This window comes from Phyllopteryx taeniolatus, chromosome 3 (genome assembly GCF_024500385.1).
Source record: "Phyllopteryx taeniolatus isolate TA_2022b chromosome 3, UOR_Ptae_1.2, whole genome shotgun sequence".
In the NCBI taxonomy this organism is placed as follows: domain Eukaryota; kingdom Metazoa; phylum Chordata; class Actinopteri; order Syngnathiformes; family Syngnathidae; genus Phyllopteryx; species Phyllopteryx taeniolatus.
In genome coordinates this window covers 28,288,925-28,315,867 of record NC_084504.1, presented here as the reverse complement: position 1 = coordinate 28,315,867, position 26,943 = coordinate 28,288,925, and the positions used below count along the sequence as shown (strand labels likewise).

The 26,943-nt window shown below is 42.5% G+C and overlaps 1 protein-coding gene across 7 annotated transcripts in view; it reads right to left on the bottom strand.

Annotated features, from left to right (window-relative positions):
- LOC133475437 (ubiquinol-cytochrome-c reductase complex assembly factor 3-like) overlaps positions 1 to 26,943 on the bottom strand; it is a 65,373-nt gene that overhangs the window by 24,541 nt on the left and 13,889 nt on the right. For 3 of the 7 annotated variants that reach the window (XM_061768287.1, XM_061768286.1, XM_061768284.1), the window contains exons 5-16: positions 26,745 to 26,887; positions 26,626 to 26,662; positions 26,443 to 26,550; positions 24,727 to 24,811; positions 18,209 to 18,309; positions 17,952 to 18,018; positions 17,757 to 17,884; positions 17,570 to 17,668; positions 15,505 to 15,599; positions 15,318 to 15,420; positions 11,640 to 11,811; positions 11,044 to 11,180 (exon numbers count right to left, since the gene is read on the bottom strand). In XM_061768287.1, coding sequence (XP_061624271.1) covers positions 11,044 to 11,180; positions 11,640 to 11,811; positions 15,318 to 15,420; positions 15,505 to 15,599; positions 17,570 to 17,668; positions 17,757 to 17,884; positions 17,952 to 18,018; positions 18,209 to 18,309; positions 24,727 to 24,811; positions 26,443 to 26,550; positions 26,626 to 26,662; positions 26,745 to 26,887 — 1,275 coding nt within the window. Of the gene's footprint in view, positions 1 to 11,043; positions 11,181 to 11,639; positions 11,812 to 12,527; positions 12,752 to 14,578; positions 15,225 to 15,317; positions 15,421 to 15,504; positions 15,600 to 17,569; positions 17,669 to 17,756; positions 17,885 to 17,951; positions 18,019 to 18,208; positions 18,310 to 24,726; positions 24,812 to 26,442; positions 26,551 to 26,625; positions 26,663 to 26,744; positions 26,888 to 26,943 lie in introns of those variants that run through there. The other 4 variants (XM_061768285.1, XM_061768288.1, XM_061768289.1 and 1 more) reach the window with 4 other exon arrangements.

Genomic DNA, 26,943 nt, shown 5'->3' with positions numbered 1-26,943 from the left:
CATGAGACATGTCACTTCCGGCTCACGGCGGCTCACACTGGCTCATATGCTCATATCGAGGCATATGCTGGGGAATTTCTTCTTGAACTCAAAAGATGTTGCGTCTCCATTTGACCTGCTGCTCTCCTTCCACGACATCGTATGTGATTAGAAACGGCTTGTTGCTTTTGATAGTTATCTGTACGCAGTATATGCATAAAAGCAATCATCCAAAATACTTGCTGAAATCAAATGAAATATTTTCTCCTTTTCGTGCTGGACTTCGTACACACCGTTAGCCCATAAAATTATATTATTATAATTGTTCTCTATATGTTTGAATGTTAAAATAGATTTTTTTTTACCTTAGTGTACTGATTGTGTATAAAATTTCTCTCTCTCTAACCGTAACCCATGAAGAGTTTAAGATCAAGTTCATTTGTAAATGCAGTTTTTAAAGAATGGCAAGATGATAATTTGCTCAGCGTTGCATTTGGGATCATTGTGCTGTTTGAGCCAGTGGTGAGGCATTGTGAGCTGGTGGTGAGCCAGTGTGAGCCGGTGAGTGAGCCAGGGCTGAAGAAGTGCCGTATTTCGTGCCGCGATGAGGCGGCAATTAAATGAGGATGTCTTATTTGACTGAAGCATTTATTAAGATGTGGATGATTGCACTAACGCATTAATAGACAGCACTGTATATTGACAACTATTTACCAACCCCAATTCCAATGCAATTGGGACGTTGTGTTAAACATAAAAACAGAACACAACAATTTGCAAATCATGTTCAACCTATATTTAATTGAATACACTACAAAGACAAGATATTTAATGTTCAAACTGATACTTTGTTTTTCGCAAATAATCAACCTTTTAAATTTTATGGCTGCAACACGTTCCAAAAAAGTAAAGTTGGCAACAAAGACTGAGAAAGTTGTGGAATGCTCATGAAACACCTGTTTGGAACATCCCACAGGTGAACAGGCTAGGTGGGTTCCATGATTGGGTATAAAAGGAGCTTCCCTGAATTGCTCAGTCATTCACAAGCAAAGATGGGGCGAGGTTCACCTCTTTGTGAACAAGTACGTGAGGAAATAGTCTTAACACTTTAAGGACAATGCTCCTCAACGTTCAATTGCAAGGAATTTAGGGCTTTCATCATCTACGGTCCATATCATCATCAAAAGGTTCAGAGAATCTGGAGAAATCGCTGCATGTAAGCGGCAAGGCGGAAAACCAACATTGAATGCCTCAGGCGGCACTACATCAAAAACCGACAATGGACTGAGGAACACTTCAGAAAACCAATGTCAGTAAATACGGTTCGGTGCTACATCCGTAAGTGCAAGTTGAAACTCTATGCAAAGCAAAAGCCATTTATAAACAACACCCAGAAACACCGCCGGCTTCTCTGGGCCTAAGCTGATCTAAGATGGACTGATGCAAAGTGGAAAAGTGTTCTGTGGTCCGACGAGTCTACATTTCAAATTGTTTTTGGAAATTGTGGACTTCGTGTCCTCCGGGCCAAAGAGGAAAAGAACCATCCGGACTGTTATGGACGCAAAGTTCAAAAGCCAACCCTAACCATAACATCTGTGATGCTATGGGGCTGGGTTAGTGCCAATGGCATGGGTAACTTACACATCTGTGAAGACACCATTAATGTTGAAAGGTACATACTGGTTTTGGAGAAACATATGCTGCAATCCAAGCAATGTCTTTTTCATGGACGGCCCTCCTTATTTCAGCAAGACAATGCCAAAGCTGTACATCAAGCAAGAATGGGAAAGAATTCCACCTACAAAGCTTCAACAATTAGTGTCCTCAGTTCCCAAACGTTTATTGAATCTTGTTAAAAGAAAAGGTGATGTACCACAGTGGTAAACATGACCCTGTCCCAGCTTTTTTGGACCGTGTTGCAGCCATAAAATTCTAAGTTAATGATTATTTGCTAAAAACAAGAAAGTTTATCATATTGAACATTAAATATCTTGTCTTTATATTGTATTCAATTAAATATAGGTTGAACATGATTTGCAAATCATTGTATTCTGTTTATATTTATGTTTAACACAACGTCCCAACTTCATTGGAATTGGGGTTGTAAAAAAAGCCATTGTTAGACATCGGATGCCGAAGCTGCTCCGAGCCATTGGTGGCTCTCGGCATAATAAGGAATACACCGTGTCTCATAAATACTTACATAATGTCGTCTTAAGCAGTAACAATTCTTCTAAACCGTAAAGTAACAATAATCTCAAAGGCTATGTAGAGAAAATATATCATCTTGCCACATAGAAACTGTATTTACAAATTAACTTGCTGTTAAACACTTCATACACAATCAATACTCCAAGGTAAAAATGAAAACAATTCTAACATTCAAACATATAGAGTAAAAAATAGTATCATCATATGGGCCAACAGCAGGTATTTTGGATGATTGTAGTTATACATATACTGTTTATTGACCATTATCAAAAACAACAACCCGTTTCTAAGCACATACGACGTCGTGAAATGCGCAGCAAGTCGAATAGGCCTCGATATGCCGAGATGAGCCGGCGGTGGGCCACAAGTGATGTCATTATGCCGCAAGGAGCCAAGGCTTTACGATTTTTTATTTGACTGACGTATGTATAAAGATGTGGATGGCACTTACACTTATTATTGTACAGTACTGTATATTCAACATTATCAAAAACGGCAAGCCGTTTAAGCACATACGATGTCGTGGAAGGAGCAGCAAGTCGAATCTGCCTCGATATGCCACGATGAGCAGGCTGTGAGCCAGCGTCAACTGGAAGTGACGTGTTTTATGCCGCGAGGCGCCAGAGGTGAGCCAGTGTCAACCTGAGCTTGGTTGAAAGGAATCTCAAGAACAACGAGGCATTCAGGAGCAAAATGTGTTGCCAACTGTCACAAAGATTTGTCTCAGAGGTACAGTCCCCTCCAAAAGTATTGGAACGGCAAGGTCAATTCCTTTGTTATTATTATTCCTGATGTTACTGAAGACATTTGGGTTTCAGATCAAAAGATGAATATGAGACAAAAGTTCAGAATTCCAGCTTTTATTTCATGGTATTTACATCTACATGTCTTAAACAACTCAGGACAGAGCACCTTTCATTTGAACCCACCCACTTTTCAAGTGACCAAAGGTATTGGAACATGTGACTGATGGGTATTTCAAGTTGTCAGGTGTTGCCTTTTAGATTGATTGCTTAAACAGATAGTGTTTGTTTTTGGCATTGGGTTTCACCTGAGAAAACTGCATTTGCTGTTAAGCAAACACAGACTAGGGCTGTCTTTGGGAGAAAAGCAAACCATTTTGAAGCTGAGAGAAGAGGGAAAATCAATCAGCGTGATTGCACAAACATTGGGCATATCCAATAAAACAATTAGGAATGTCCTCAAAAAGAAACTACTGGTGTACTGAGCAACACATCGAACAGGTCAGCCAAGGGTATCAACAGCAGTTGATGACAGTAACATGGTGAGAGCTGTGAAGAAACACCCAAAAAACAACAGTCAATGACATCAATGCCAACCTCCACAGGGCAGGGGTGAAGGTATCCCAAGCCACTGTTCAAAGACTTTGAGAGAAGAAATATACAGGCCATAACACAAGATGCTAACCACTCATCTGCAGAAAGAATCGGAAGGCCAGATTGGATTTTGCAAAGAAGTACAGAGGTGAACCACAAAAGTTTTGGATCCAAAACACACAAGCTTATCTGTGAGCATGGTGGAGGTAATGTCAAGGCTTGGGCTTGCATGGCTGCTTCTGGAATGGGGTCACTAGTCTTTATTAGACTTTACACCAAACTGATCGGTGTTATCAGTATCGGCCGATAATTAGCATTTTACGCTGATCGGTTTTCATGTCATAATTCGCCGATCAGATCAATGACGTCATCGATCGGCTTCGCAAAAGACATTTAACTCCGCGTCTCCGTCGCGTATGAATCCAAAAGCTAGTTTATTCACGTGGCACGTGTCTTGTGTCGCAGTACTGTAACTATCTGATGGCCAATAATGTTTTTTTCAATTTTGTCGGTGAAAAAACACGTCATCGGTGTGGCACTATTTTGCGGTCTTAGACAAACAAAACGTAAGTTATTTGCAGTCTGTGAACAACTGAAGTACGTTGTGGGGAACGTCATCTAAATGCTTCAACACAAATTTGATCGGGCACCTGAAGAATGGACATGAGGGGAAAAAAAGGAAAAGCCAAACGTACGCAAACTCTAGACAACACCCGTCTATATAACCTGGAGAGTGAGAAAGTTAGAGTAAGCATGTCATTTAACAGTATTTATTAAAGTATTTTAATTGCAACAAAGTAATTTAATTACAGTAAGTTAGCACCCATTATTTCTGCCATGTTGTAATGTTGATCTGACTTAAACTTGTCAGTGCCCAATCCTTGAATTCCCCCTAGAGGTCATTGATGTTTTCACTTTTCACAGACGAAGACGAACCGGTTGAGCACATCACGGAGGACGTCATTGATGAAGTCGGGGCTTTATGGCAGAGTGGCCCGACGGAAGCCTCTCCTCAGTGCAAGACACAAGAAAGCCCGCATGGAGTTTGCTAAAGACTCCAAGATGGTGAGAAATAAGATTCTCTGGTCTGATGAGACCAAGATAGAACTGTTGGGCCTTAATTCTAAGCAGTATGTGTGGAGAAAACCAGGCACTGCTCATCACCTGTCCAATACAATCCCAACAGTGAAGCAAGGTGGTGGCAGTATCATGCTATGGGGGTGTTTTTCAGCTGCAGGGACAGGACTGGTTGCAATCGAAGGAAAGATTAATGCGGCCAAGTACAGAGATATCCTGGACGAAAACAGTCTCCAGAGTGCTCAGGACCTCAGACTGGGCCAAAGGTTCACCTTCCAACAATGACCCGAAGCACACATGAAGCACACAGCTATATTAACGAAGGAGTGGCTTCAGAACAACTCCGTGACTGTTCTTGAATGGCCAAGCCAGAGCCCTGACTTAAACCCAATTGAGCATCTCTGGAGAGACCTGAAAATGGCTGTCCACCAACATTCACCATCCAACCTGACAGAACTGGAGAGGATCTGCAAGGAGGAATGGCAGATGATCCCCAAATCCAGGTGTGGAAAAAAAAAAAAAAAAAAAAACTTATGGCTTTATTAGCTCAAAAGGGTGCTTCTACTAAATACTGAACAAAGGGTCTGAATACTTATGGCTGTGTGATATTTCAGTTTTTCTTTTTTAATCTGCAAAAATTTCAACAATTCCGTTTTTTTCCGTCAATATGGAGTGCTGTGTGTACATTGAGGGGAAAAAATGAACTTAAATGATTTTAGCAAATGGCTGCAATACAACAAAGATACAAAAATTTTTAAGGGGGTCTGAATACTTTCCGTACCCACTTACCCTCCAAGGAATGGGTAAGCCACAAAACTTCATAGCTAAGGAGGCTGGCTGTTCACAGAGTGCTGTGTCCAAGTATATCAATGGAAAGGACAAAATGTGGCAGGAGAAGATACACCAGCAAAAGAGATGACCGTGGGTTTCAGTGGATTATCAAACAGAAGATTCAAGAATATAGCAGAGGTCCAGAAAGAATGGAATGAGGTGCGAGTCACAGTTTCAAAAACCACCACATTCAGACACATCCGGGAGATGGGCTACAACTGTCAGGTTCCTGGGGTCAAGCCACTTCTGAGCCCGAGCCGACGTAGGAAGCGTCTCAACTGGGTCAAGGAGAAGGAGGACTGGACTGTTGGCCAGTGGTCCAAGGTCCTCTTTTGCGATGAAAGTAAAGTATGCCTTTCATTCGGGAATCAAGGCCCAAGGGTTTGGAGGAAGATGGCTGAAGAACAGAACCCAAGCTGCTTGTGGTCCAGTGTGAAATATCCACAGTCAGTCATTTGGGGTAATGCAGCCCTATGGGGGGCACAAGTCAGTGCAAACTGTAGGCCGGTCCCAAGCCCGGATAAATGTAGAGGGTTGCGTCAGGAAGGGCATCCGGCTTAAAACCTTGCCAAATAAATATGAGCGTTCATCCAAAGTATTCCATACCGGATTGGTCGTGGCCTGGGTTAACAACGTCCGCCACCGGCGGCGTCAACCTGCAGGGCGCCGTTGGAAATTCAGCTACTGTGGGTCGAAGTCAAAGAAGAAGAAGAGGTGGAAAGCGGGTTCTTTGGCAGAGAAGAGGAAAACACAGAGCCTAGAACTGAATGTGGGGACTTTGAATGTTGGGACTATGACAGGAAAATCTCGGGAGTTGGTTGACATGATGATTAGGAGAAAGGTTGATATATTGTGTGTCCAGGAGACCAGGTGGAAAGGCAGTAAGGCTAGAAGTTTAGGGGCAGGGTTTAAATTATTTTACCATGGTGTAGATGGGAGGAGAAATGGAGTCGGGGTTATTTTAAAAGAAGAGTTGGCTAAGATTTTCTTGGAGGTGAAAATAGTATCAGATCGAGTGATGAGGCTGAAATTTGAAATTGAGGGTGTTATGTGTAATGTGATTAGTGGCTATGCCCCACAGGTAGGATGTGACCTAGAGGTGAAAGAGAAATTCTGGAAGGAGCTAGATGAAGTAGTCCTGAGCATCCCAGACAGAGAGAGAGTCGTAATTGGTGCAGATTGTAATGGACATGTTGGTGAAGGTAATAGGGGTGATGAAGAAGTGATGGGTAAGTACAGCATCCAGGAAAGGAACTTGGAGGGACAGATGGTGGTAGACTTTGCAACAAGGATGCAAATGGCTGTAGTGAACACTTTTTTCCAGAAGAGGCACGAACATAGGGTGACCTACAAGAGCGGAGGTAGAAGCACGCAGGTGGATTACATTTTGTGCAGACGATGTAATCTGAAGGAGGTTACCGACTGTAAGGTAGTGGTAGGGGAGAGTGTGGCTAGCCAGCATAGGATGGTGGGTGTGTTAGATGACTCTAGTGGTGGGGAGGAAGATTAAAAAGACAAAGGGAGAGAAGAGAACCATGTGGTGGAAGCTGAGACAGGACGAGTGTTGTGCAGCTTTTCGGGAAGAGGTGAGACAGGCTCTCGGTGGACGGGAAGAGCTTCCAGAAGACTGGACCACTGCAGCCAAGGTGACCAGAGAAGCAGGCAGGAGAGTACCTGGTGTATCTTCTGGCAGGAAAGGAGAGAAGGAGACTTGGTGGTGGAACCTCACAGTACAGGAAATCATACAAGGAAAATGGTTAGCTAAGAAGAAGTGGGACACTGAGAGGACCGAGGAGAGGCGAAAGGAATACATTGAGATGCGACACAGGGCAAAGGTAGAGGTGGCAAAGGCAAAACAAGAGGCATATGAGGACATGTATGGCAGATTGGACACTAAAGAAGGAGAAAAGGATCTATACAGGCTGGCCAGACAGAGGGATAGAGATGGGAAGGATGTGCAGCAGGTTAGGGTGATTAAGGATAGAGATGGAAATATGTTGACTGGTGCCAGCAGTGTGCTAGGTAGATGGAAAGAATACTTTGAGGAGTTGATGAATGAGGAAAATGATAGAGAAGGGAGAGTAGAAGAGGCAAGTGTGGTGGACCAGGAAGTGGCAATGATTAGTAAGGGGGAAGTTAGAAAGGCATTAAAGAGAATGAAAAATGGAAAGGCAGTTGGTCCTGATGACATTCCTGTGGAGGTATGGAAGCATCTAGTAGAGGTGGCTGTGGAGTTTTTGACCAGCTTGTTCAATAGAATTCTAGTGCGTGAGAAGATGCCTGAGGAATGGAGGAAAAGTGTACTGGTGCCCATTTTTAAGAACAAAGGTGATGTGCAGAGCTGTGGCAACTATAGAGGAATAAAGTTGATGAGCCACACAATGAAGTTATGGGAAAGAGTAGTGGAGGCTAGACTCAGGACAGAAGTTAGTATTTGCGAGCAACAGTATGGTTTCATGCCTAGAAAGAGTACCACAGATGCATTATTTGCCTTGAGGATGTTGATGGAAAAGTACAGAGAAGGTCAGAAGGAGCTACATTGTGTCTTTGTAGATCTAGAGAAAGCCTATGACAGAGTACCCAGAGAGGAACTGTGGTACTGCATGCGGAAGTCTGGAGTGGCAGAGAAGTATTTTTAGAATAGTACAGGACATGTATGAGGGCAGCAGAACTGTGGTGAGGTGAGCTGTAGGCGTGACAGAGGAGTTTAAGGTGGAGGTGGGACTGCATCAGGGACCATCCCCGTGGACCATGATGTTCACAGATGACATTGTGATCTGCAGTGAAAGAAGGGAGCAGGTGGACGAACAGTTAGAAAGATGGAGGCATGCACTGGAAAGAAGAGGAATGAAGATTAGCCGAAGTAAGACAGAATATATGTGCATGAATGAGAGGGGTGGTGGGGGAAGAATGAGGCTACAGGGAGAAGAGATAGCAAGGGTGGAGGACTTTAAATAACCATCCAGGAAGTGAAGAAACGGGTCCAAGCAGGTTGGAACGGGTGGAGGAAGGTGTCAGGTGTGTTATGTGACAGAAGAGTCTCTGCTAGGATGAAGGGCAAAGTTTATAAAACAGTGGTGAGGCCGGCCATGATGTACGGATTAGAGACAGTGGCACTGACGAGACAACAGGAAGCAGAGCTGGAGGTGGCGGAAATTAAGATGTTGAGGTTCGCTCTTGGAGTGACCAGGTTGGATAAAATTAGAAATGAGCTCATCAGAGGGACAGCCAAGGTTCGAGGTTTTGGAGACAAAGTTAAGAGAGAGCAGACTTCAATGGTTTGGACACGTCCAGAGGAGGAATAGTGAGTATATTGGTAGAAGGATGATAAGGATGGAGCTGCCAGGCAAGAGAGCTAGAGGAAGACCAAAGAGAAGGTTAATGGATGTCGTGAGGGAAGACATGAGGGCAGTTGGTGTTCGAGAGGAGGATGCAGGAGATAGCGCTGTGGCGACCCCTAACGGGACAAGCTGAAAGGAAAAGAAGTTATGATTTGGGGTGGAATGTCCAGTGTAGGTGTTGATAAACTCTGCTTTCTTAAATCCAAGGTCACCGCAAGTCTACCAGTATGTTTTAGAAGACTTCATGATTCCTTCTGCTGAGGATCTATATGGAGATGCAGATTTCATCTTCCAGCACCAAAACCTGGTTTGATGCCCATGCCATCACGGTGCTTGACTGGCCAGCCAACTCGCCCGATCTAAACCCCATTGAGAATCTAAGGTGTATTACCAAGAGGAAAATGAGGGGCACCACACCCAAAAACAAATAACTGACCGCAAGCATCAACGAAATCTGGGCCTCCATAACTCCCAGGCAATGCCACAGGCTGATTGCCTCAATGCCACGGCACATCCAGGCAGTGATTAAAACAAAGGGATTCCCAATCAAGTACTGAAGAGTAACATATCGTTTTGAAAGTACCATATTTTGATTGATTTGATGTGACTCTTAATTTCTTTTTTTTTTTTCCCCCTACAAAAACCGAGAAGTAAATGGTGATTTCTTCACAGTATTCAGAGTTCTTTAAATTACTGATTTCGTGGGTTTTATGAACTGGCAGCCCAAATTATGTAAAAACAAACAAATAAATACTTGAAATTGTTTAAATTGTGGGCCCTGAATCTATAATGTATTAAAGTTCCACTGTTTGAATGGAATAATGGAAATAAAAACTTCCATGATATTCTAGTTTTTTGGGAAGGGTCTGTATAGATATCTCATAAGTAATTCAACCGGATCAAAGGGCAGGTAGCAAACATGAAATTGGAACCCCAACAACAACCCCACAATGTGGAAGCGGTATTGCCAAAACTACTTCTCTCAAGACTACGACTAGGCTTGGGACATGGTATGTTAGAACCATGTTCAAGGCCAGTACGGCCCAGCAAATTACAAAATAAACAGATATAACATCAACCTACTTGGTATCAGTGAAACAAGACGGACTATATCTGGAAGAAGTAAAAGCGTGTGCTTTATGCTTCCAGCAGAAACAACCAAAAACCGATTTTTGCAAGATTCTATGGCACTGGTAATGACATTGCAATTGTTATGCTGATGCACTATTATGCTCCAACAAATTATGCCTTTTCGCAACATCCTAGCTCTTCGTCCCAGTCATCACGGGAACAAAAGCCAGACTTGTCACTGGCTCAACAGTAGGTTGGGTATACAGTCGCTCACTTGGATGAGACAGGGTAGACTGTTGATTCAGTCATGTTGCCTTTCCGGGCAAGATCTATTGGCTGAAATACAGTCCCCTCCAAAACTATTGGAACGGCAAGTTGAATTCCTTTGTTTTTGTTGTATACATTTGGGTTTCAGATCAAAAGAATAGGAGACACCACTCATTGGAATCTCAAAGCAGCAGAAATCTTTCCTGCACCCTTCCCCAGATTTGTGCCTCGAGACAATCTGAGACAATTCCTTTGAAGTTTGAACAGTTTGAAGTTTGAACAACTTTTGAAATTAAAAACTGTCATCAAATGACGTCAGCATCTCATGCGAGTCTTAGTAGACCTCAGTTGTGTATTCTACTGTTGTAAACTGTTGTCTGGTGTACCTTTTGTTATAAGCGTCCCAGCTAACCAAATTTCAGGAAGGAGATGATAAACCTTTTGTATGATTATAATTAAACGTTAAAAATAAAACAGTGATAGCCAAAAATAAATATCTCCATTTTACATTACAAGTCGGTCCATTGTGTTGATTTTACAAGTTTGTCGTTTGTGTTTATTTTTGACTGAATTTACTGTTCACTGTTTCATCAGTTGGTTAAATTGAGACAAATGAGAGAAAGATGAATTTTGTAGTCAATGAATTTCTCTGATATTTGTATTCTTAATATGTTTCGACAATCTTCTCTTCTTCGGTCACAGATATTGTGATGTATCGTAGCTAACTTTCTTCCATTATACAGACTGCTGTATAATTGCTATATCAAGATATCATTGCAGTTGGAAAAATATATCGTATCACAAGTTACTCTGTGATTCCCACCCAGGCAATATGAGTTAAGGTAATATGGTAAAGGGAAGATCATACACACTAACAGTACAGTACTGAACTGCTTAGTGACAGAAGAAACATTATGGAGGGCACTCACTTGTTTGAGACCATTTTGATTCCTCCTCAGGTCATTAACTTCCTCCTCCATGTTTTTGAGCTTTTGCTCAATCTCCTTGCGCCTTTGCATCTCTGCACGGTACTGTACCTGGGCTCTTTCTGATACTTCCTTCAGCTCTGACACAAACAAACACATATACTAGCAGCAATGTTCGATCAGTGATGATGTCATTCATTCATTAGAGTGAGACTGGCCACTTCAGATTTTTGTAGGCCAAAGGTGAAAATTAGAAGGCCATGTTTCCGTCAGCAATACAGTTCACAATAAAGTTAAGATCTGTAAATTCTGATCAGGAGGTGTGCTCAAGAGTTGTGTAAGCGAGACAACAATGGCTGGATCCCCAATTATAATAACGTCACATCATAACAGCGAGATACAGTGTAACGCCACAGCACTGTACCATTGATACCTACATTTTGGCAGCTTTCCATTTCACCAATGAACCTGATAGAAAAGTAATGTCTGCTTCACATAAAGCTGAAAAGCACTTCCACTTAGGAGTTCCTTTATACACAGAGTTCTTACTACAAAGAGAACTTATCAACCTATTCCAGAGAAAATATATGAACACTAACCTTCCAGTTGTGATTGCAGCTCATGGATGTGCTTAGAGCAGTGTTCACAGTTGAGCAGGCTTGTGCTCAGTTTAGTCTGCAGCTCCAAAACCTTCTGCTGATGAGCCAAAGTCTCTAGTTTTACTTGAGAAAGCTGGGCTGTGGTTGATGCCAGTTCTTCTCTCAACTGAATCTGGTGAGCAATCAAGAAGATGCAATGACAGTATGAGCAAGAGATATGCCGGTGGCTCTACCCAAAAAAAAGCACAAATGAGACTGGGGAACTAAAACCATGGCTAGGAAATAATGGCCAACAATAGTTTTCAGATGCTTTCTGGATATTATTTTGTAAAGCAAAAATTCATTTTCAAACTTCTAACCCTGGGTTGGCAATTTATGTTCCCAAGGGGCCATGTGAGAAACTGGAACAGTTGTCAAGGGCCACACCAAAATGCTAACTTCAATTGAGTTCAACTGTTTTAAAACAGTTCCCATGGTATATTGTCTATGGACTATGTCTGAAATGCTTTTGTCAAAAACAAAGGTAATTCAATTGAGTTAAACTGTTTTAAAACACTTCCCATGGTATATTGTCTATGGACTATGTCTGACATGCTTTTGTCAAAAACAAAGGCAAGTATGTCTTTCGTTATGACAACCAGGGGCGGAGCTAGCAGCTCTGCTTATTATTATTGCTTTGACATGATAGTGTTTCAGCGAGTCTAGTCCGGCCGTGGCCTGAAAGTCTTTTTCGCAGGGGAGGACTGAGAACTGAGGCTGAAAGTCAGTCTGGGGAGAGTTATGAAAATCAGCAGAATTATGAGTACCAATTCCCAAAAATGAAGAACGGCTTGTTCACAGACACGTATTAAGAAATAAGCAGTGGAAAAAAAGATTTACTTGGTTTACCTGAGAGAGGGCTGACACGCTAGAGATCCAACTATTGGTATACAAACAAATAAAAAGTCCACCGATCCATTTTCTATCGCGCTTATCCTGCTGAGGGTTGTGGAGAGCTGCAGCCTGTCCCACCTGACTTTTGGCAAAAGGCATACTATATTCTGGACTGGTTCCCAGTCAATACAGGCCTCTGAGACAGACGTTCAACCACTTACACCGTCACTGAGTGGAAACTGAAACCCAAAAAAATTTTGACACCAATATTTTCTTTTCCCGCTAAACAAAAGTCGGCTTCAATTATTGGTCACCGGCCTCCTTGACTACTAATAATCAGTATCGGCCCTGACAGCACCTTTTGTTTGAAGCCACCCACTTTTCAAGTGAACAAACGTATTGGAACAGGCATTATTAAATTAACTTTGAGTGAATAACAAATATTTGGTGGCATAAACCTGACCCTGCAATAACTGCATCAAGCCTGTGACCCATTGACTTCACCAGACTGTTGCATTCTTCATTTGAAATGCTTTTCCAGGACTTTACTGAAGCCTCTTCCAGTTCTGGTTTGTTTCTGTTAGTTTCTTCTTTCAGTCTCCTCTTCATGAGGTAAAATGTATGCTCTATTGGCTTAAGGTCAGGTGATTGACTTGGCCAGTCTAAGACCTTCCACTTTTCCCCCCTGATGAAGTCCTTTGTTGTTTTGGCAGTGTCTTTCGGGTCATTGTCTTGTTGCATGATGAAGCTTCTACCGATTAGTTTGTATGTATTTTTCTGTAAATTGCCAGACACAATGGTTTTGTAAATTTCAGCATTCATTCTGCTGCTACCATCATGAGTTACATCATCAATAAAGACTAGGGAGCTCGTTCCAGAAGCAGCCATGCAAGCCCAAGCCATTACATCCACCATGTTTCACAGATAAGCTTGTGTTTTGGATCATAAGCAGATCCTTTCTTTCTCCATACCTTGGCCTTTCCATCACTTTGGTAGAGGTTAATATTGGTCTAATCGGTCCATAAAACCTTGTTCCAAAACTTTTGTGCCTCATCTCTGTACTACTTTGTAAAATCCAATCTGCCCTTCTGATTCTTTTTGCTGATGAGTAGTTTGCATCTTGTAGTATGGCCTGGATATTTCTTCTCTCAAAGTCTTCTTCGAACAGTGGATTGTGATACCTTCACCCCTGCCCTGTGGAGGTTGGCAGTGATGTCACTGACTGTTGTATTTGGGTGTTTCTTCACAGCTCTCACAATGTTTCTGTCATCAATTGCTGTTGATACCCTTGGCCAACCTCTTTGATGTCTGTTGCTCAGTACACCGGGAGTTTCTTTCTTTTTCAGGACATTCCAAATTGCTGTATTGGCTTTGTCCAATGTTCTCAGCTCTCACCAGTCGGGGCTTTTTGGCAGAGTGGCCCAACGGATGCCTCTCCTCAGTGCAAGACACATGAAAGCCCGCATGGAGTCTGCTAAAAAACACCTGAAGGACACCAAGATGGTGAGAAATAAGATTCACCAAGATAGAACTTTTTGGCCTTAATTCTCAGCGGTACGTGTGGAGAAAACCAGGCATTGCTCATCACCCGTCCAATACAGTCCCAACAGTGAAGCATTGTAGTAGCAGCATCATGCTACGGGGGTGTTTTTCAGCTGCAGGGACAGGACGACTGCTTGCAATCAAGGGAAAGATGAAAGCGGCCAAGTACAGGGATATTCGAGACAAAAACCTCCTCCAGAGTGCTCAGGACCTCAGACTGGGCCGAAGGTTCACCTTCCAACAAGACTATGACCCTAAGCACAGAGCTAAAATAAAGAAGGAGTGTGTAGTTTTATCTAGTTAAGTCATTTAATTTCTCACTGGTTGCACCATTTGTTTGCTGCTGCTTAGAGGGGGGTTCATCGGCGCACCCACAGAAACCAAAGTTGTACTGTTGTTCATGTAGTGCTACCTTTGCTTTGGAAGAAGAAACCAGGACAAGCAGTGAGCTACCAACAAACTATTTCAAAACAAATTAGTGTCGGCCGTAATCCCGCCAAAACAAGATTAATAAAGTACTATACCGTATTTCCTGTAACAGTCAGCCCACGTGTCTAAATGGACACGCTTTCGCTACTCCCTCTCTCCTCACCCCTCGATTCCCCCAGCCAATCACAAATCACACTCGGCTGGTTTCCTTCAAGGACTCCTGGAAAATCGGATATTACAGAACTAAAGAACACACAATTGCAGTGTTGCGAGTGCGGCAATATTCAATGATTATTTCGCATACCACCAGAGGGAGCGCCGCGTACGTGCCACACTGAGAAACACTGTAACATACTATAAAGTGACAGAATTTATGATTTGAAAATATGATTTGCGTATTTAAATGTTGGCGTGGACAGGGAGGAGTCGGCAACTCCAGCATGTGCGCTCATTTCCACGTTGATTGGAATGTACGAAGGAAATGTGCTTGGATTCATGCGTACTCACAGATGCATACCTCTGGATATTTTTGTGCGTACAAGGTTTTCTGAATTTTCTGAAGTGTGCGACAAGGAGAAGCAAAACAATTAATTTCCCTCACATTATTCAAAGAAGACAATCTGGCCCAAAATGGAAGCAAAAAGGGCCTACCAGACCACTTGAAAATTCTCGTTCGACAAAAAGAAAACAAAAAACAAACAAACAAAAAAAAGAGTTGTGTTGTCATGTTTTCACTTCTTAAGGAATGCAAAACATGGATGTAAGATATAAACAAATGTAAACAAAGCTACATTTTGTGCCCATTATAATTTGGCAGTGATGAGCAACACTGACCTTGTCTTGTTCAGCCTGCAGTTGTCTGGCCTCACTCTGTCCGCTCGAGGCCTTCAGGGAGTCATTTCTCTTTTCCAAAAGGGTGTTGCTCTGTTCCATATACCTACACAAGATATATGAATTGGCATTATATAGCTGGGCATTTGGACAGGAACGGATGAGACTACTGAAAAATATTCACACTCACCTTTGGCTTTGGTTGAATAGTTCACTTATGTTACGGTTTTGTTCCTCAATACGAGAGCTTTTCTCAAATATTTCCTTCTTTAAACATTCATTTTCCTATAAACAAGAAAAGGACATTATACATCAATTTTCTGAACCGCTTATCCTCACTAGGGTCGTACACATCCCTGACAAATGCCAGGTTTTTGTGATGCAAAATAAAGTGAGGCCAAAATATTTAGTTATTTATTTTACGTCATTAATGTGACTTATAAGCTATACAACTCAATTAAAAAAAAAATGTAATCCTTTCGAGAAAGATTATCTCAGTCGTTTATTTTTCTTCCTAAGTGTGCACACCCTCATAACTGGGAATGTGGCTGTGTTCAGAGTTAACCAATCCCATTCAAACGCATGTTCAATGGGAGTTAGCAAACAACTGGCACAATTTGAAGTTCCTCTGAAGTTCTCGTCGTTAGTTCGTTTTTAACATTGCCTTTAATTTATAAGATAACAGGCCACACAATTTAAAATATAAAATAGAACATTTTCATTTGATCTCGCTATCGTTACTGCCAAACAAATCATACGCGTAATGGTTGTTACAACAGCTAATGGGACAAACCAAAAGTTGACCTGTCATTCTCCCATTCCCCCCCCCTTTTTTTTTTTCTTCTTCCCTGTGTTCTGGACAGTTTTGGTCGTTTTGACGTTTGCAGACTTCTCTGGGGTGATGTCAATAAATTTGCCCCTACCCCAACAGAGAGCGAGCAGCATACCAATCAGCCAGAGGAGGGTGCATTTGCTATTATCATTTGTAATCATATTCATTGGGGATTTCTTGATATTTAAATGTATGTTGTCTGTTTTTCCATGTTAAAAGTTAGTTGTCAAGTTATTGCAAATAAGTGCCGCTTCCCCACTTGAGATTGATTCATCGATGGAAGATTTCATCTGGATTTGACTCACTGACCCGGAAACATTTTCCTTTTGTCTCATTTTAATTTTGCATTGAGTAGTTTGACAGTTCAAGAAGTTTCATTCCTTACATTTGTCTCAAGCAATGAGGTGCTTGTAAGTGCATTGGCATCTGCATTTTTATTATTTTTAGGATTTTGAGAAATAGATAGCTGGGATAGGCTCCAGCAGCCCGCGACCCGAGTGAGGATAAGCGGTAAAGAAAATGGATGGATCTACAGAAATACGAGAAAATATGTTATTGTGAATAAGTCGTTACGAGGGAAAGATATTACACAAATTTGTAACTTCGATAACATCACGTTCTCGCCTTAGATTTACTCATTTTTTCAAATGAGATCAGTTGTTTGAACTTTTTATTAAATAATTCAGCTTTTGCTTCCTTCGAAGCCTAAATTCTTCCAAAGAAGATGATCATCGTCTAGCTGTGATTATGCATTCCAAATAAAGAGTGCCCAAGTAATTATTTGTTCAAATTGGTCAATTACAGCATAAGGAGCGGTAACAACCGCAGCGGGAGAGAGGAGGGCGAGGCGTAGTACTTTGAAAATCCATGACTAGTTTGAAATTTCGCTCGGACACGCTTACTTTATTTCAAGCTAGCTCGCTAAAACATGTTCTTTACACAAAACGATATTTTAAAGATGGCGGCACGGTGCACGACTGTTTAAACATCTGCCTCACAGTTCTGAGGACTGGGGTTCAAATCCCACTACCATAAAATTACAAAGAAATGCACAATTTCCCTATCGCCACATTATTTTTGTTATTTTCCTTTGTAAAAAGTGTATCCGATTGTTGTTACTTTTTTTATTTACACATTAAGAATACAGTTTTACTGGCATGTTAAGTGCCCAATGCATTGTGGGTTAATTATTCATACCGAAGTGCGCGGTCATAAAGCAGTCATGATGACTCACGAAAGGACTTACAATACTTTTCTTCAATAATATTTACAATGAAAATTGAGAAGTTTCAACTTCGTCTGTAGTCCGGACTGTGAGCTGCCATCATTCTTATTTTATTTCTTGTAGTTCTGGTTTTGTTTCGCTCATGTACATTTTTGTCAGTCACACAAGGTGGTAGTAAAACGACCTTTAATGACATACCTGGATAATTCTTTGGACGTTTTGCATGATCATGGAGGACTCCATCGATATACCGGACAGGCCCAAGGAGACAGTTCCCTGCCTTTGAAAGTCGTCTATCTAATAAATAAAATATTCAATAATTTTGAGTCGAAAGTTAGACAAATTTGTATTAAAGCCATACTTGGCATATTCTTGGATTGTGTACCTTAGATGCAAGTTGATCAACTTTGTCTGCTACTTTTCCGACAGCTAACCGGATCTCGGTGTTTTGCTGTCGGGCGTCAATCATCAAGAAGGAAGTCATGTCACTGGAGCCTGGAGGACATTTTCCCACTTAAAATATACAAAGAAACATTACGTTCTTATATTCTTCTAGTTTAACTGAGTTTTCTTATCTTACCAATATAAGGGACACGTGCAGGATAAACTTGGCCAACAGACTGGAGCTGAGTTGTAGGAACATAAGTCTGTGTGAAGGAGAAAGGCTTTAAAACAACAACAACAACAACAATACAATAATAAGAATGAAAAAAAATTAACAGAACAAGAAACAACTTATTTCCTCTCATAAAAAGTGCTATAGAAGTAAGCTTTGATTGATTGATTGATTGATAAAATATGTACAATAAATACAGACAAAATGGCAAGAAATCTCACCTGAAAACTGTGTGTGTTACCTAGCAAACCAGGCTGAGCAGCAAAATTGGTAAGGTTGGGAAGTACATTAGTAGAAAGAGCAGGGTAAGGATGTGGAAGCACTGAAAAGAAACAACAGAAACAAATAATGCAAACTGACAAAAATGTACCATGTCACAAGATTAATGGGCAAAAAGATATACACTGAAAAAATAAATAAATAAACGCAACACTTGGAGCTGGACTCCAAGATCTAAAACTTTTTCTACATACACAAAAGGCCATTTCCCTCAAATATTGTTCACAAATCTGTCTAAATCTGTGATCGTGAGCATTTCTCCTTTGTCAAAATAATCCATCCCACCTCAGAGGTGTGGCATATCAAGATGCTGATGAAACATCATGATTATTGCACAGGTGTGCCACAGGCTGGCCACAATAAAAGGCCACTCTGAAATGTGCAGTTTTATCACACATCACAATGCCACAGATGTCGCAGGTTCTGAGGGAGCGTGCAATTGGCATGGCGACTGCAGGAATGTCCACCAGAGCTGTTGCCCGTGAATTGAATGTTCATTCTTCTACCATAAGCCGTCTCCAAAGGCCTTTCAGACAGTTTGGCAGTACATACAACCAGCCTCACAACCGCAGACCACGTGTAACCATACCGGCCCAGGACCTCCACACGGCCGACGTTTTTTGAATAACTTTATTGGCCGTCAGATATTTCCAATACTACGTCAAAAGACGCACAACAAGGCTGAAAATAAACAAGCTTTTGGATTCAAATATACTGTGCACCATGGCGACGCGGAGTAAATGTCTTTCGCGGAGCCGATCAATGACGGCGAATTATGACATTAACGCCGATCAGCCGATGACCATAAAATGCTAAATATCGGCCGATACCGATCAGCCCAATAAAATCGGTGTAAAGTCTAATTTTTACATTTAAATTTTACTGTCATTTTTACTTTTTGAGACTATTTAGAATTTTTGAGAGCAGAGTAGCTCTGTTTTCGAGGCGACCAGCTTCAGCAACACCACTGTTCGACGCCGACGAGGCTCTTCGGCTGCCCGTCTATCCCACAGACTTCGCCTCCAAAACTCCGAACAAATAAACGCAAGTGTGGACTTCTCCTTAAGAGGCTTTCCCTACTAGAGGGACATCTCCGCTAGCCAGAGCAGAATAGTTTGTTAACTGTAGATGTGGCGAGCACAACTGATAATGTAGGTTGTAGCTGACCTACTAGTCCTGTTAGCATTAGCCCAAAGCGGCCAGCTAACTAAGGCAAGCCTGTTCAGAAGATAACAGATTCACTCATTTAGCTCGTCCCATTCCTACTCAGTCTACTGGCTCCCGTACATTAGTCATAGGTGACTCCATCACTAGCAACATCAAGCTTCAAAACCCAGCCATGGGTTCAGAGTTTACAAAGCCAGGACTTGTAATCTTGTCAGAAAGACCTGTTGGTAAAGAGTCATTGTGTCTGTCCCCTTGCCTGCGAGAGGCAATGATGAGAGGTTTAGCAGATTATTCTCACCTCACCGGTGACTTTGTTTGCTTGCAGGATGCTCTCATTGATTCCAAATTATTTTTGAATGGTAGTAAAACTAAAACCATGGTCATTTGCTCCATCTAAGTCAACTGCCTCGTCCCCCTCTATTTCTACCCATAATGGTACTCTTATTTAAAGTTTGTTCAGACGTTTGTAAAAATACAACGGCATCTGGCTGGACAGCAATTTTAAATGATTTTAAATGTCAATGCATTAGTCAAGAAATTCAAGTTCACTATTTTTTTTTTGGGGGGGGGGGGGGGCCCCAAAAAAAAGGCTAAAAATCATGCTTCTCTCCTTTTTCCCGCAAACTCGTTCATGTCACAATTAGATTAGGGTGACCCAGTTTATAGATTTGCTTGTTCCACTGCCCTGTCTTGAAACGCTCTACCATGCAGCTCTGAGATTTATGACAAACTCTGCATGTAGGACATCCCTGTACTCGATACTCCTGAGTTGGTTGATCCTCACTTCCTCCACGCAGGCTGCAGCACTTTTCTGTCCGGCTTGTCCTGTTAGGGGCCGCTACAAGGCGCCATCCTTTTCCATGTAAGCCTATCTTCGCCATCCTGCTCTCCAACACCAACTGCCCTCCTGCCTTCCCTTACTACATCTATACAGGAAGTCCTCGAGTTACGACGCACTCGACCTACGACGTTTCGACTTTACGACGCCCGTGCCTCGTCCGCCATTTTGTCCCAGCACCATAGTGTTTCTGCTAAGCTAGTACATAGTGCGTGTCTGTGTTTGTGCGGCGGGAGTATCTTTGCCTTTTTCGCCCTCCTTTTTTCACACTCTCAGCAGTAATGGTAAGTACAGCATATTATTTTGTATTTTAATGTATTTTAGTTTCTTTATACAAAGTGTTAATCTTTCCCGCTCCGGTCACCTGACCGTGGTCGGGAGACGCAGGGGTTAACTCCCTTCTCTCGTTGCACACCTGAGCTGGGTGGCGGCAACAATAAAGGCACAAAGCGCCTATTTGCTGCTGTAATGGCTTTATTAGCTCCTCTGCACATTCGACAATCGCTACTCTTCCCCGGTCGCCGTCACTACACTTGCCACTGTACACACTCGCACTCGTATTCACTCCTTCCACCTCCGCAGTCCCGTCTCACTCGGACATCGACTCACGCCCACGCACACTGAGCTTGCTGTCACAATCACTTGGGACAATACCCGTAACAGAAGTATTTAAACGTAAATTTCGACTTTAACGGTGAAATCCGACTTGCGCTGAAATTGTGTTACGTCGCCAGCGTAGGAACGGAACTCGTTCGTAAATCGAGGACTTCCTGTATACCTTCTCTTTGGTCTTCCTCTAGCTCTCTTGCCTGGCAGCTCCATCCTCATCATCCTTCTACCAATATACTCACTCTCTCTCCTCTGGACGTGTCCAAACCATCAAAGTCTGCTCTCTCTAACTTTGTCTCCAAAACATCAAACCTCGGCTGTCCCTCTGATGCGATCATTTCTAATTTTATGCAACCTGGTCACTCCAAGACAGAACCTCTACTTCTTCATTTATGCTACCTTCAGATCTGCTTTCTGTCTCGTCAGTGCCACTGTTTCTAATATGCACATCATGGATGGCCATGACTGTTTTATAAACATTGCCCTTCATCCTAGCAAAGACACGTCTGTCACATAACACACCTGACGCCTTCCTCCACTCGTTCCAACCTGCTTGGACCCGTTTCTTCACTTCCTTACCACATTCACCTTTGCTCAGGAATGTTAATCCTAAGTATTTAAAGCCCTCCAACCTTGCTATCTCTTCTCCCTGTAACTTCACTCTTCCCCCTCCATCCCTCTCATTCATGCACATATATTCTGTTTTACTTCGGCTCATCTTCATTCCTCTCCTTTCCAGTGAAAGCCTCCATCTTTCTAACTGTTCCTCCACCTCCTCCCTGCTTTCACTGCAGATCACAATGTCATCTGCAAACATGATGGTCCACGGGGATTCCAGTCTAACCTCATCTGTCAGCCTATCCATCACCACTGCAAGGGGCTCAGGGCTGATCCCTGATGCAGTCCCACCTCCACCTTAAATTCGTCTGTCACACCTACAGCACACCTCAGTGCTGTTCTGCTGCCCTCGTACATGTTCTGTATTATTCTAACATACTTCTCTGCCACTCCAGACTTCCGCATGCAGTACCACAGTTCCTCTCTGGGTACTCTGTCATAGGCTTTCTTTAGATCTACAAAGACACAATGTAGCTCCTTCTGACCTCTGAATTTTTCCATCAACATCCTCAAGGCAAATAATGCATCTGTGGTATTCTTTCTAGGCATGAAACCATATTGTTGCTTGCAAATACTCACTTCTGTCCTGAGTCTAGCCTCCACTACTCTTTCCCAAAACTTCATTGTGTGGCTCATCAACTTTATTCCTCTATAGTTCCCACAGCTCTGCACATCACCCTTGTTCTTAAAAATGGGCACCAGCACACCTTTCCTCCATTCCTCAGGCATCTTCTCACCTGCTAGAATTCTGTTGAACAAGCTGGTCAAAAACTCCACAGCCACCTTTCGTAGATGCTTCCATACCGCCACAGGAATGTCATCAGGACCAACTGCCTTTCCATTTTACCATCCTCTTTAATACCTAACTATCCCCTTACTAATCATTGCCACTTCCTGTTCCATCACACTTCTACTCTTCCTTCTCTCTCATTTTCCTCATTCATCGACTTTACACGACTGGCACCAGTCAACACATTTCCATCTCGATCCTTGATCACCCTAACCTGCTGCACATCCTTCTCATCTCTATCCCGCTGTCTAGCCAACCTGTATAGATCCTTTTCTTCTTCTTTAGTCTCCAACCTGGCATACATGTAATCATATGCCTCTTGTTTGGCCTTTGTCAACTCGACCTTTTCCCTACATCGCATGTCAATGTATTCCTTTTGCCTCTCCCCGGTCCTCTCAGTGTCCCACTTCTTCTTACGTAACCTCTTTCCTTATATGATTTCCTATACTTTGAGGTTCCACCACCAAGTCTCCTTTCTCTCCTTTCCTGCCAGAAGATACACCAAGTACTCTCCTGCCTGTCTCTCTGATCACCTTGGCTGTAGTGGTCGTCTTCTGGAAGCTCTTCCTCTCCACCGAGAGCCTGTCTCACCTCTTCCCGAGAAGCCACACAACACTCTTCCTTTCTCAGCTTCCACCACATGGTTCTCTGCTCTGCCTTTGTCTTTCTAATCTTCCTCCCCACCACCAGAGTCATCTAACACACCCACCATCCTATGCTGGCTAGCCACACTCTCCACTACCACCACCTTACAGTCAGTAACCTCCTTCAGATTACATCATCTGCACAGGATTTAATGCGTGCTTCTACCTCTGCTCTTGTAGGTCACCTTATGTTCTTGCCTTTTCTGGAAAAAAAGTGTTCACTACAGCCATTTCCATCCTTTTTGCAAAGTCTACCACCATCTGTCCCTCCAAGTTCCTTTCCTGGATGCAGTACTTACCCGTTACTTCTTCATCACCCTTGTTTCCTTCACTAACATGCCCATTACAATCTGCACCAATCAAGACTCTCTCTCTGTCTGGGATGCTCAGAACTACTTCGTCTTGTTCCTTCCAGAATTTCTCTTTCACCTCGAGGTCACATCCTACCTGTGCACCATAGTCGCTAATCACATTATACGTAACACCCTCAATTTCAAGTTTCAGCCTCATTATTCGATCTGATAGTCTTTTCACCTCCAAGACATTCTTCGCTAACTCTTCCTTTAAAATAACCCCGACTCCATTTCTCTTCCCATCTCCACCATGGTAAAATAATTTAAACCCTGCCCCTAAACTTCTAGCCTTACTGCCTTTCCACCTGGTCTCCTGGACACACAATATATCAACCTTTCTCCTAATCATCATGTCAACCAACTCCTGAGATTTTCCTGTCATAGCCCCAACATTCAATTCTAGGCTCTGTGCTTTCCTCTTCTCTTTCTGCCTAAGACATCAATGGCGTTTTTTAACAGGGATGGGTAGGGGAGGGTCTTGTGCAGTTTGTGTGATTGTCAAGCCTTTGGATAACTGCAATGAGGAATGCCACCCTGTAGAGGGCAACAATGCCTTGAGGTGAACGTACCTCCCTCAGATTGAAGAAGAGGAAGAAGAAGGAAGAGGCAGGGGAGACTATGACAGAAGGCAAACATAATGGCGGAAAAGAGAGAAGACAAAAAAAAATAATTTCAACCAAAAAAAATAAAAACTAATCAAAATGTAAAATGTCGGCTCATACATATGGCGAGATGCTCTCGGCAGCTTGACGGCTCATCGTCTGCCGATCAGGATTTGAGTAAATGTGATCGGAATCGTGATGAGTGAACTCCGTCTGGATAGCCAGCCGAGCTTCATCACGAGCTTCCCCCGACGAAGACGAAGGTAACTTGTTTGCAGCTCATGTTGGCTACATTTAGCGAGCAAACACGCTCCTTCAATCCTTGGGACATAAAAACATAATTTAGTCCCACTAGTTCACATTACAATGTAACATCTGTTGCCGGTACTGATTAGAATTTTTCATATCGTCCATCTTGCAGGAATTCAACACCCGCGAGTCGACTCCCATTCCAGTACGCAGTCCAAACAAAAAAGGTAAAAGGTCCCACGACAGCAATTTCAACAATGTATTTTTATTGTAATAGCTATATTTCTAAACTGCACAGGTTGTGCAGTTTAGAGACTGGTTTCAAGGAGAATAACAACCACACAAGATCCCATTCACTGCCACCGAGGAATAAAATCCACACAAGATAAGGTTTATGCACAAGGTAATAAAAACCTGGCCTATTGAGCAATCGGTGGAGGAGGAGGAGGTTAACATCAATAAACTAATTAGATAATTGTAGGACGACCCCCCCCGCCCCGATTTGTCCTTTAAATAGAGGTTCCACTGTAAATTATTTTAGATTCTGCAGGGCAGGGTGAATGACTTTGACAGAGCAGAATAAAGGTTACCATGTGCTTGAAGTGGGGCAGTCGAGGAGATCTGCACACAAGACTGTGCAACAAGCAGATCCTTGGCTCTACCGGTGGTGGTATCCTGCACAAAATGAGATGGTGTCAGAAACTGTAAACACTAAAACTACTGGAAGTTTAATACAGGATTCAAACAAGGGGAGGCTTTAAGCCAGAGGTACTCAAAACCTTTGGGGGACAGGGACTCTAAATTATGACTCCCAAGAAAGTGAAAAGTGATTGTGCTTTTAGGAAGCCCTGGAAAGTGTCGCGGTTCCGGCAGCATCCGGCTGGCAGGGCTGGACCTGTGTTCCTGGGAAGAAACATTCTATTTCCATTCATTTAAATGGGGAAAAAAATTGCTTCAGTCCGCATACAGAATCTCAGAATGAATTAAGTTTGTGAATTGAAGTTCTACTGTAGTTAACAACCATATGGAATAGATTCATTCATAGTGGTTCAATTACAGTTTTAGTGAGAAGGCAATAAAAGGGCAGCAGATAATACATCTCCAAAACATTTTGAAATATACCAAAAAAGTGTGTTTAGCACATTACCTAGTTATATAGGTGAGACTTGTGAGTCAAGTTTTTTTTTTTTTTTTTAATGATTTATGCAGTTAAGTCAATAAAACTGCCGATATAACATAACATTTTAGTAATCCCTCAATTTAAAATGGTACCTTCCTTAGAACAGCACGACGAGGGTCGTTTAGAATTTGGCCCAGTAAGGTCAGGTGCATGGAATCTTTGTCACATTTGCCATGGAAGAGGATAGAAATGATGCTTCATATGCAGGTATGATCTTATAACGACTGCAATATAGTATCGCATATTTATTAATATGGAACCTCTTCACAAGCTAAAATTGATTTGATCTGGGAAGTTGACCCACACAGTGTGCTAATCTAAACTACCCAGCTAGCTAGCTAGCTACTGCTAATGTGTGCGAGTTAATGTCGACTGTAAGCTATTAGTATTTGCACAAACACAAAGCACAAAGTATTTTAAGCTGTGTGGTTTCGGTCAGGCGGCACGGTGGGCGACTGGTTAGAGCGTCTGTCTGCCTCACAGTTATGAGGACCGTGGTTCAATCCCCGGCCCCGCCTGTGTGGCGTTTGCATGTTCTCCCCATGCCTGCGTGGGTTTTCTCCGGGCACTACGGTTTCCGCCCACATCCCAAAAACATGCAGGGTAGGTTAATTGAAGACTTTAAATTGCCCGTAGGTGTGAATGTGAGTGCGTTATTTCTAAGTGCCCTGCGATTGGCTGGCAACCAGTTCAGGGTGGACCCCGCCTCCTGCCCGATGATGGCATTGATAGGTTCCAGCGCTCCCGCGACCCTTGTGAGGATAAGCGGCTCAGAAAATGGATGGTTGCGGTCATTACTCTGTTGGAGGAACTACAAGTTCCTCCAAGTTCCACGAGTTAGCGTTCTTACATTGGGCAGGACATTGTCTTCCTTGAATGCTTTGATAGTCTTGAGTTACTGCGCCCTGCACGAATTCAACACACCCTTTGCCGAATATAACAAAGCAGCCCCAGAATGTGACAGATACAAAAATGAAGAGTACAAACAAAATAACACATCAGTGTCACTGAATCTCAAATACCAAGTGTTTCTGGACTTTTTTTTTGTAAACTTATTATTACTCTTTGTGGCTCTGAGTTACATAACCATATGCTCAGTATAAATCTCTAACAGCTTGACACTCACCTCCAACTCTGAGTCACTGGACTCAGGCTGGCATGTTAGAAAGGGTAACATGGGCTGGCCCATCTTTGCCATACGAGATATCAGCTTGGCCTTTGTGGAATCTGTAGTCTATATTGGGACAAAAAAAAAAAAGCACATTTTCTGTCACATTAAGTGTGAGAACAGTCACCAGGCATTACTTACTATAAGCTGTTCACGAAGAGAATTTGAAGGTGTCTCCCTAGGGGGAACAAAACATGTAAAAAAAGCATAACGGATAATCCGATAGTCGATTTTGTTTTTTTTTTAGGCGTATGCCTCACCCTTTTTTGCCTGAATCCAATGCAGTTGTTTGTACTGGTGGGTCTGGGGTCAGAATCTCAACACTAGGGGCAGGGGAGGGAGTACCAGAATCTCTGGAACTGGCAGTGGCCTGATTAGAGCCATAGTCTTTGGAAAATTTCACCTACAGCACATAAACAATGTCCTATTTACAAGAAAAACATATACACACACACATAC